This window comes from Salarias fasciatus, chromosome 10, assembly GCF_902148845.1.
Source record: "Salarias fasciatus chromosome 10, fSalaFa1.1, whole genome shotgun sequence".
NCBI lineage: Eukaryota > Metazoa > Chordata > Actinopteri > Blenniiformes > Blenniidae > Salarias > Salarias fasciatus.
The window spans coordinates 9,369,158-9,380,278 of record NC_043754.1 but is presented as its reverse complement, the minus strand read 5'-3'; the positions used below and the strand labels follow the sequence as shown (position 1 = coordinate 9,380,278).

At 42.2% G+C, this 11,121-nt stretch overlaps 1 protein-coding gene across 1 annotated transcript; it reads left to right on the top strand.

The window, feature by feature from the left end:
- Window positions 1-611: 611 nt before the first annotated feature.
- Window positions 612-8,954, top strand: glra4b (glycine receptor, alpha 4b). Its single transcript, XM_030100785.1, has 10 exons — window positions 612-839; window positions 1,306-1,433; window positions 2,254-2,321; window positions 5,220-5,443; window positions 6,697-6,779; window positions 6,868-7,005; window positions 7,116-7,330; window positions 7,536-7,694; window positions 8,213-8,308; window positions 8,414-8,954. Exons 1-10 carry the CDS (start codon window positions 781-783, stop codon window positions 8,684-8,686), a joined length of 1,443 nt encoding a protein of 480 aa, XP_029956645.1. The 5' UTR covers window positions 612-780; the 3' UTR covers window positions 8,687-8,954.
- Window positions 8,955-11,121: the final 2,167 nt, after the last annotated feature.

The following is an 11,121-nucleotide window of genomic DNA, read 5'->3' as shown; positions in this document are numbered from 1 at the left end:
GTTTAGTGCAACTGGACTTCAGCAAAGCATTTTACATATGAATACGATGCATGCATGAATATAGATTAACTTCATTCAATTTGCAGCCTTATGTTATAAATAGGTTATGCTGGTCAGTGCAATCATTTTTAAATATTTTATCATGTGTAAATACAATATTAGAGTGATGATTTACATTGATCGGTGCACATATCATCCCTAAAGAGGTGATGTTTTCATTTCATAGTTGCAGAAACTGTTACTTTACTTCTTACTAATTTTAATGACTTTAGACTTTTTTTAATCCACATACTTGAAATTAGATTTATTTGAACATATAAATGTATAAATGTGGGGCGAAAAAAAATGCAGATTTTTATTTTCACATTTCAGAAAAAGCCCAGTAAATCATGTGGCGCTGAACACTGAACTGTAGGGCTGACACAGGGAGCAGAGTGGGGCCACTCTGCTATGAAAATGCTGCTGTCTCTTTAAATATTCCTGCAGTAATTCCTTCAGCATGCATATGCCCATGAAAAAGAGATAAAGCTTGAAGTCATCCACACAAACACGGTCAGGAAAGGGAAAAAAAAAAAAAAAAAAAAGAAAACTTCCCTAGGATTTGAATTATACAGCAGCAGCTTCCTGTATTTTACACCTGCACAGAGGGAGGGAGGCTCATCCGAGTCCAGAGCAAAGAGAGAGTCTGACTGAAGTTCTCTGCATCTGCACTCTCTACTTCTTGATTTCATCTCTTCTTTTCCTCTCAAATCCGTGGATTATCTGTTGTGTTTACCAAGAATGCTGCTGCACATTTTGTATTTGCTGTGGACTTCTTTTCAGTTTTTCCTACAAGGCAGGTAAGACACAGTTTGATATTTTAATCTGTGAAATATGTGCTTCTCTTAATTTCATGCTATCTTAAGGCTGCATTTGTATGTTTTTGTTTAATTTATCATCTGTATTTATTATGGCTTTATGCATGACACTGATAAAGATTCTTTTGACATTTTGAATATTTTAACTTTTATCAACTGAACTCACATTATTAAAGATGTGAGTTTCACTTTCACAGATTGAAACATTTTTTCCAGATTAATATTTAGAAAAAAAAAAAGGTAAATTAATCACTATTATGAAAAATATATTTATAAAATAGATTAATTTCAACTGCATTGTAAGATATTCTGCATCTTCATGTGTTGGGAAACTGCAGGAGCAACATATTAATTCATTTATGAAGAGTTTGACAGAAGGAGAAAGCACGCCGGTACATCACCGTTTGTTTTTTTTTTTTTTCTCTCTCTCTCTCCCATCACTTGTTAGATCTGTGCTGTGCAAAGAGATGAAGTTCCCCAGCAGGGCGGTGAAGCCCCCCTCTCCATCTGACTTCCTGGACAAGCTGATGGGGCGCACATCTGGATACGACGCTCGCATCCGGCCAAATTTCAAAGGTAAACACGGCGTGGCGTGCGGCGGCGGCGGCGGCAGGACCTCCTCCCTCAGGACAGGTGTGGGAAAAGTGTGCCACCACAATCTGAGCAGTGAAGTAACACAAATGACTCACAGATGGGTCATAAGTGAGAGGTGCTGCGAGCTATTATATTGTCGCACAGAAGTGTTTCTCTCGTCTTTTTCTTCCCCTCCCTTGGTCATGTGCTGTTACTGTTTCCACGTTGACCCACTGCCTCAAGTTACGAGATTCTTAAACAGTCATCTCTTCCAGATCCTCCTCCCTTCTGACAGAAATGAGCAGTCGCCCTCGTACGTTGCCCCACAGGCCTGTTTCAGTTCAGTTTTGACCCCCCACTTGTGAGCGGAGCAGGCAAATTCTCCCTGACATACTTCTCCATCAGCCCCGGGGGTCGCTTTTCATATATATTTCATACTTGCTCCACATCCTTGTCAGTGCATGTTGGGTAAATCCCGACTGATTATCTATAAATACACTAATGTTACTAAAGTAGAATCAATAAATCATTGCCTCTTAGGAAATGAAACCCTGAAATATTTAAAGTTCTGCTGGTCGACAGATGGACCTACGCTAATGGGCGCGCACTGGAAACGACAACACAATTTCATGCCGGGTATCCTGGATGAGAGTGTTTATCAGGACACATTGTGGCACATTATGAAGGGAACAAGCAGATGTTGTTTCACGGGAACACTTTGCCCCTTACTGCTTTCAATACTTCATGCGCTTCTCTTGCAAAACCTCGTCGGTGGATTTTACCAAGGGGACGTTGCCGTGATGTGTGAATCTGCTTCCTACAGGTCCTCCTGTCAATGTGACCTGTAACATCTTCATCAACAGCTTCGGATCCATCACTGAGACGACCATGGTGAGAAATTCCTAATTTATGACACACCTTTGCAAAGCATCTCCGCTGAAACGTGTCTGGAAGGTGTCACTACGGTCTAACTCTAAATTTCACTGACATTAACACAGTTGAGCTCGAAATTCTACAACAATGTCTCCGTGTGTGTGTGTCACTCTTGACATTTGAATCAGCATGACTGGACCACTGTGGGCTACACACGAAGACCTAATGAACTTTGACACAGCTGCTGCTTGCTCCACTATGATGTGTCTGAACTTGTATATGAGGCAGTGAAAAGGAAGAGGAAATAGTTTCAAGCAATTTTTTTTTTCTCTAACAGCCAGGGACTCCTCATTATATTTTAGGTGCAACAAATGAGCCCATCGCTTCCATCTTCCCAAAGGACACTTGAAACTGAAAGTGATTCCTGCTCATAACGGAGCCGCTTTCATCCTGCGCGAGCCATTTTTCAGGATATTGCACCATACTGACATGACAGCAATCTCACAGCAGCCCGCAGATTCTCTCAATTTACATTCTTGACGTTAGTCTTTTTGTTACAGAACATCTTAACCCAGCTCGTGTTTTGGTATGACATCTTCATATATATATAATTAGATATATGTATAACCTGATGGAACTAAGATGATACGTTGTTGAATAAATTGGATTACTGATTGAAGCAGAAATCAGGTTGGAGCTTATTAATGATTAATTCAGTTCTGATTTCTTTGTTGGCATTTCTAGTACGATATTTCCGTACTGTAATTTGAATCAGCCTGAAGGCAAAGTGACATTTTCCTCAGCTATTTTTAATCAACACAGTTGAAGTTTACCTCTGGAAACAAAAGCACACAGTCTAATGATTCCCTGTGTCAGAATCAATTAACCCCTTCAACTATAGAGGTCCCTGTACAGAGACCAGGCTGTATTTATTATTAAAATGCAACCTGCCACCACATTTTATATGTTGCTGAGGGTCGCACATTTATGAAGCAGCCGCCTGGTGCAACTATGATTAAAGTGGATGTAACGGTGCTGTGCGTCACTTACTGGGTTGTAGTTCAAATCTGAAGTGGGCTGAAAAACAACCGACTGGGGCCAAAGAGCCTCAGGGGCCGCCGTACAACAGTGGGGTGTCTTTCCCCAGCATGGTTTTTTGTTTAAACTATTAATCTTTTTGTTATGAGGAAAGGTTTTCATTCTGAATTCTTTGTGAGAGTAATGGAGTCAAATCCATCTTTATTGGTGCAGTTCACGGTGGCATTGGACTGGGGAAGATCCCAGCTAACCTTTGGTGAAGATGGACTGCAACCTAAAAAGTCCTTCACAAGATGAAGAGTCATACACACTCACAATCCTACCTACAGGCAATTTTAAGATGATAAATTTCCTACCATGAGGAACCGGCTCCCAGTTCTGCTCCTTCTCTCGTTTCAATGCAATTTCATTGTAATACTGTAATTTCATTGTATTACTACATGTCATTGATGATTGTTCCTCTTGCAGCCTATGTACTCTGTGTTTATATATGAAATGTATGTAGATGCAAGAAACTGTCTGTCCTATCTCCTTCTCCTTCTGTCCCCTCACCCCAGCCAGAATAGCAGAAAGCCGCCACCTCTGAGCCTGGTTCTGCAAAGGTTTCTTCCTGTTAAAAGGGAGTTTTTCCTTTCCACAGTCGCATATGCTCGCTCAAGTGGATCTGTTGGGTTTTCTCTGTAAAAGTGTCTAGAAACGACCATGTTGTAACTGGCACTTCATAAAAAAGAGTTTTCTTCAGTATCTGACTCAGTTTTGGTCTTTGAGTTATTGAACTATAAATAGTCTCATTTGTCACCTGTCACCAAAAAATTATATCCAAGTCAAAAACTCTTTGCAGCTGTTACTGGATAGATTTGGGAACTTCGTTCATGGGAAATGTCTGAGTGCTTCAGAAAGCCGTGGGGGTTAAGAGTCTCTGCGGGTTTAACTTGGTGTCAGATGTTTGAGTTTCATTGGTAAGGAAGCTCTTTCACATGCTTTAGGCTCACATGTGTTTATTCTTTTGCACACTTTTATCAGACTATGGCGAGCTTTAAACGCCATCTTTAGAGTTTATTACATAATGTCAGCCATCATTTACTCAAATGTCTGCTTGTCAAAAATGGACCATGGATTATTCATGCGGCCCATGAGCGGTGTCTGCAGAAGGCTTTGTTTGTTCGTTTTTTTCAAGTTCAGAGTTTGGAGGACTGGTGTATTTTACTAAAATACTTCTCAGAGAGAGCCATGAAATATTAACCACTGAAGTTGTAAGTGGAGTTTTCTGTCATGCAGGTTATAAGCCCTCAGGTTTGTCAGCATTTACGCTGCTTTTTATTTCTCACAGAGTCAGTCGGTGTTGTTGCAGCACGACGAACTGAGAGAAGTTCCCTGAATATTTTGCCATCTTTTCTCATCTTTGTTAACATAATTACATCTGTTGAAATGTCACTGAATATGTTGAACAATATGTCAAAAATATACAGTCCTGACATTCCCCTCAGCTATACCATAAATGTAAATAATGCAAATTTCACTTCATACAGTGAGCCAAAACATTATGAGCGCTGAGAGAGGAACGCCAACCTTAGCATTATTTCACCATTATGCAACTGGAGCTGGAACAGTATTGTTTAAAGCTGTTGGACTTTTTCAGCAGGATAATGCAATTAACCACAAAGCCGAAGCTTGACTTAGCCTCCAAATTCTCCAGATCTCTGTCAAAAACTAACATCTTGGTGACAGAGGTCTCGTGAAGACAACACTTCAAAGAGTCTGAGCTGTTTTGACAGCTAAATGTTGACCTACACTGTATTTGACAGGTGGACATAATGTTCATGGCAGACCAGCGTTTAACTTAATGACCTCTAATCATGTGTTAACTTGTGACTGCAGGATTACCGGCTCAATGTCTTTCTGCGGCAGCAGTGGAACGACCCCCGGCTGGCATACAAGGAGTATCCAGACGACTCTCTGGACTTGGACCCCTCCATGTTGGACTCTATCTGGAAGCCTGACCTGTTCTTTGCCAACGAAAAGGGCGCCAACTTTCACGAGGTCACGACAGACAACAAGCTGCTTCGGATCTTCCAGAACGGAAACGTCCTCTACAGCATCAGGTGACCTCTTTTCTGAAGTGTCATTCTGGCTGAATCACTGATTCTGAACTACCAGCCTGTACAAACCCATTATCGCTAATTTGTCAGGTTGCCCAGTGAATCCGAACTTCTGCTTATACAAGCTGTTGTCTAATCTAAGTGTATGGTCCACTACATGTTTATTTCATTCCAGTTCGGCTGGCTCGTAATTGTATTGTCCAACACACACTCAGTGAATGAGTTCATGTTAAACCATAACTGCAGGCTAAAAGATAATCAGGTCAGTAATGTGTCACTAAAGCAGTGGTGAATTGTAGCGTAATAGTAAGCAGATATAATTAGAATATAAGGGAACATGAAGCAGAGCTCCATTAGCAATTCTATTAAACATGAACTAAACCCTGAGTTGCTTTGCTGGTTACTGAGCTTCAAACGTGGCCCTTGACACCAGAGTGTGAGCTGAAAACCACGCTACACAAATATCATCATTAAGAATCTGCAGAGTAAAAAAAAAACAAACAAAAAAAAAAACAGAAAAAAAAGCCAAATAAATAACAAAAATATGCTCTCACTTGTGTGCATACTGATCAGAAACAGCAACCCTGAATGACTCTAAACCAGGATCATTTGTGTCCCTGCTCTCTGTTAATTTGAGTGAGAGGCTTTGCTTTGTCCTTGCAGGATAAAAAGACAGAGGGTGCTTAAAATGTGCAGTGAAAGACATCACGAACCCTCAAAGAAAGCCGTGACAGCTCGAGAAACTCAGTATGTTATCAGCAGAGTGCTTGCCAACACCTGCGCTAAGTAATGGGATGTTCTTTTAAAAATCTTGATCTTTGTGTCCTGTGAGAGAGGGAAACACTCTCCTTTTTTTTTTCCCTCTTCTTCTTTAAAAGTGATGGCGGTGCTCTGTTCTCAGCCCATTTTATATCAAGCCCACCATAAAGGCTGACATGTTGACTGTCAGCACCTGTCAGTCCTCCCAGCTGTTTGTATGGGCTGCAGGGGGACAGAGAGATGGGGAGGAGGACAGCTGCCAGAAAGGTTAGAGCCGCTCGATGTGACCCGTAATGTGGGGTGAGCCTGCAAAAAGGCTTTGAGTGACACCTGAGCAAGAAATAGCCGGAGCAGTGAGGTTTAGCAGTGCCTGGGTTTCCACTCACCTTTTTTTTAAAAATTTTTTTTCAAAGTCATGGGTCACCATGTGAGCGCAGCACCTTTTTGTTTTACGCCCCACTTCAGCAGCATTATGGTGTTGCTGCGTCTGTTTTCAGGCTGACGCTGGTTCTCTCCTGTCCCATGGATTTAAAAAACTTCCCCATGGACAGCCAGACGTGCACGATGCAGCTCGAGAGCTGTGAGTCTGTCTCTCAAGCATGCTGAAAGCAAACCGTGAACTTTGCTTTAAAGTTGTTGAATAATGTTCATTTACTTCTCTCCTCCAGTTGGCTACACGATGAACGATCTTATTTTCGAATGGCTGGATGTTGGAGCCGTGCAGGTGGCTGATGATCTGATGCTCCCTCAGTTTGTGCTGAAAGAAGAAAAAGGTCTGGGGTACTGCACCAAGCACTACAACACAGGTACACAACACATTAGATCTGCCGTCTTCGTGCTTTTTAAATGTTTTAAATGAATATTTCTTCTTGCACAGCATTGTACTGCATTTGCACCTGCTTGTACTTTGGTTCAGGTAAATTCACCTGCATCGAGGTGAAATTCTACCTGGAGCGGCAGATGGGCTACTACCTGATCCAGATGTACATACCCAGCCTGCTGACCGTCATCCTGTCCTGGGTGTCGTTCTGGATCAACATGGACGCGGCTCCGGCCAGGGTCGGACTGGGAATCACCACGGTGCTCACCATGACCACGCAGAGCTCTGGGTCCAGGGCCTCCCTGCCGAAGGTCAGCAAGATGACTTATGCTACTTCTATCCCGCTGTATGGATAGAGTACAGAAACTGGTGTCGATTATTACATTTGCACAACAAATTATATTGTAATTACAATATTTAGAAGATACAGTGTATTAGAATCATCACATCTCAACCAATGCCTGTCCATTGAATGTCTAATGCTTGTTCTAAATGGTTGTTATCGTGTTTCTGCAGGTGTCCTACGTGAAGGCCATAGACATCTGGATGGCGGTGTGTCTTCTCTTCGTCTTTGCCGCCCTGCTGGAGTACGCGGCCGTTAATTTCGTTTCGCGCCAGCACAAAGAGTTCTTCAGGCTGAGGAAGAAGCTCAAAGAGCAACAGAGGCAGAGAAATGTGAGTGCGAAGCAAACCCACCCACTCGGCCCCTTGGGCGACTGTCACCTGCTATTCCCTACACCCAGCTATGCACGGGCCACAATTCAGCTCCATGATGCACTCCAGCCGAGAAATACAGACAGCGCTGACCTGTAATTAATTCCTCATCACCTCACCCCGCTGCTGGCTGCATTTTCTCAACATCTTGCTGCATCACTTTGAATACCATGAGAAGAAGAAACACAAAACAGGCCAGCACAGCTTTTAAATATAAAATGTATCCTAAATGCAGCCGTGTGACAGCAGCATGGGGGAACCATTAATACCTTTTAATATTTATACCACAATACACAAAACATCTGACTCCGATCCTTTGCATTTATTTATTTTTGGAAATATGCAATGCAATTGAAATTTGCCCCGACCTGAAACATTTATGCAGCACGGCTGAGATGTGTCACGGTTGTCTACTGTTCAATCAGCGCGGCCCGTTCCGTTTGGTGATTGAATTCACGCGCTGCACTTCTCCCTATCAGCAGGGAAGCGGTGACAGCAAGGCGAAGGGAAACAGCATGTCAGGCAACAACGCTCCTCATGGAAACGCAGCCCAGCAGTGCAGCGCCTGTGCCAGGGTACGCACCGCCGCATTGTTCAGGAAAACACCAGCCAATCGCCGAATCAAAGCGTTTCCCTGCGAGTGTAATCAGACTGTGTGTGTGTGTTTGTTTGTTTTCCAGGAGGAGGAGCTGGCACAGCAGGGCTTTCTCTTCCAGAGTTTTGGCCTCGCACTGGGAACGGGGACCGCACCGGAAATGGACGCGACGCCGATCTTTGCCGATCTGCCTCCCGGCCTGGGCTTCTACGACATACGCCGGCGCTTTGTGGATCGTGCAAAAAGGATTGACACTATCTCCAGAGCCGTGTTCCCCATGAGCTTCCTCATGTTCAACGTCCTCTACTGGCTGACCTACAAAGTCCTACGACACGAGGACGTCCAGGCCACACTGTGACGGCACACGATGCCGGGGACCGCCAACACACTGGATACCTTGAATCCGCCTCTTTTCACTGAAACATTAACGGGCTGAGAGGCCTCAGCTGAGCCATGCAAGATGCGCTGTGACGGCATGTCCAGTGCCAACGGGAAACGCCATGACATGGAGGACTCCATCGGCTCCTCTGAATTTTTAATGCTTCCAAAGAAATGCACTCTTTATTAGCACTGATGCTTTAAATATTCACAATTGACAGTGTGTGTCAACAGTTTGCGTTTTGATCATGTCAACTTACACAGTTTTTTTGTGTGTGTGTGTGTTTATTTGTTTTTTTTTTTCTGTATGTGCAGTTTTGTGTCGGTTTCACAGGGATCTGGACTCCTTCACTGAGCCTTCACTCGCTCAACAGACATCAATGTTGACAGTGTGTAAAAGTGCATAAAAGATACATCACTTCAACCGTGTTTCCCATTTTAACTTTGTTTTTCAGGCCCTGGAAAAAGTGATCCAGTGTGTTTGATCACATTGGTCTCAAAGAACAAATACTATTTTCTTATAACATGTCTATTTTATCTTACACAGTATTTATGAGTCCTTCATGAAGCGATTAATCCTAATAAAGAATAGAAAAAAGCTGTAAGATATTTATTGAAATGTATTCGCTTGAAGTAAACAGTCACCTCAGATGTAACTTTATATTGTTATAATGCTGTTATATATTCTGGAAAATAGTTTTTATTGCTCAAAATATTTCGCGTAAAGTACTTTAGAAAATCTGCCATTTAACCAGAAACTATTATTTGAAGGCAGACGAAACAATGGGCTGCAATCTTGTTCAAATGCTGAGAGGGGGACTCCCAACTCCCACTCTTCAAAGACGGCTGATTTAGACAACTCATATTATTACTTCTAATATTCCCGTCAATAATCCAGTCTTAACTTGTCAGATTTGCATACAGGCCAAAGATGGTGACAATCACATTCCTTTCAATCCCCCCAAAATTCAAATTTAACACAAAATAAATGACGGCATTAACTGTACCAACAAAGATGTTTAGTGCAATTTGAGTTGAGTGAATGTCTTACCAGGCTGCATGAAAACAGTCATTAAACATATTGCTTAGCTTGTACTAAGCAGCTCAGGGTTTGAAAAGATGGGTGTTTTTGGCTTTTACTTTGCATCATATTTTCTTTGTTTCTGTCCAGTTCAAAAGTAAAATAAATACGTGACTGTGCATTGTTTCTGTAGAAACAAATATGTACCTGGAAGTCTTTGTTGGTACATGTAACAATAAAGAAACACTTTTGTTTTAAGTGTCAATCACAGTGTAACTGTCTTTTGATTCATACTGACTTTGAAGCATTTATGTAAACTTTGACATGAAGTGTAATACTGCAAACCCAAAGACAAAACATCATTTCTATGCCTAATCATCACCTATTTTCCATTTTCTAACCATGACTTCCCCTAATGGCCAAAGTATCTCATCAGCACTTGAATTAGTTTTGTCCTCCCCTCCCTCTAATGCCTTTCTCATTTCAGGTTATTATTAGTCCTCCCTCAGCTCAAATGCTGAAAATGTCCCTGCGAGCTGGCTCCGGAGCTCTCTCCATGCCTTGCTCGGTGCCTCACAGTGTGCGCGCGATGTTAAGATATGACCCAGCTTGCATTTCTGCATGCATGTACCTGCACTGTGACCCATTAGTAGAAGCCTCTCATTTTAAAATAAATCTTGCCAGAAAATGAAGCTGTCATGATGAATATTTCATTTAAAAAGTAGCTGTCACATGCATGTGCAGCTGGAGGTGCACGGCTGCACTGATCTGAGTCTATATGAATCATATTCTGCCCTCTTTCTTTCTAAATAGCTTTAAATAATGTTTTGATCTCTTGTTGTTCAGATGCTTGAGGACTTTAATCGGTCTCACCTTGAAAAAAACATTAATTGCATCTTCAGTTTCAGATTTTCTTCATGCTGCATTAAAAATCATCCTCCGATTTATGAGCACTGGAGCTTAACTAAAGAGAGGGGTGGAAATATAAGAAATATAGGCGCATCGTGTAGAGAAATGAAAAATAAATGGCTTTCCATGAGAGATAGACTAGTGTGATTTTGTCCAAGTGGCCGCTAGAGGGCGATGCTGGCTCGACTATGTCTTCTGGGAGAAAAGTAGATCTGTGCCACTGACTCCATCTGCCCCTGATCCCGGGCATAACATGAAACAAACTTCAGGACACCGACATATTGCGTCCTATACCTCAAAGACTTTTCTCTTATTCCGGTTACAGATTAAACTTGGAAAGAGCTGAGAGGGTAATCTAAAACTGACAATATAAATGAAGACACAAACAACACCTTTCAGCTGCAGATTCAGACAGCTGTGAAGTCTTTGTTTGCTCCAACTGAGGCTGGAGGTCACGGAACTCCTTATATGGTCATTTCCTGCAA

Coding starts and splice junctions, on each gene's coding strand:
- glra4b (XM_030100785.1), top strand. CDS start 781: ATGCTGCTGCACATTTTGTATTTGCTGTGGACTTCTTTTCAGTTTTTC. Junction 6,780..6,867: donor CACGATGCAGCTCGAGAGCT/GTGAGTCTGTCT, acceptor TCTCTCCTCCAG/TTGGCTACACGATGAACGAT. Junction 8,309..8,413: donor AGTGCAGCGCCTGTGCCAGG/GTACGCACCGCC, acceptor TTTGTTTTCCAG/GAGGAGGAGCTGGCACAGCA.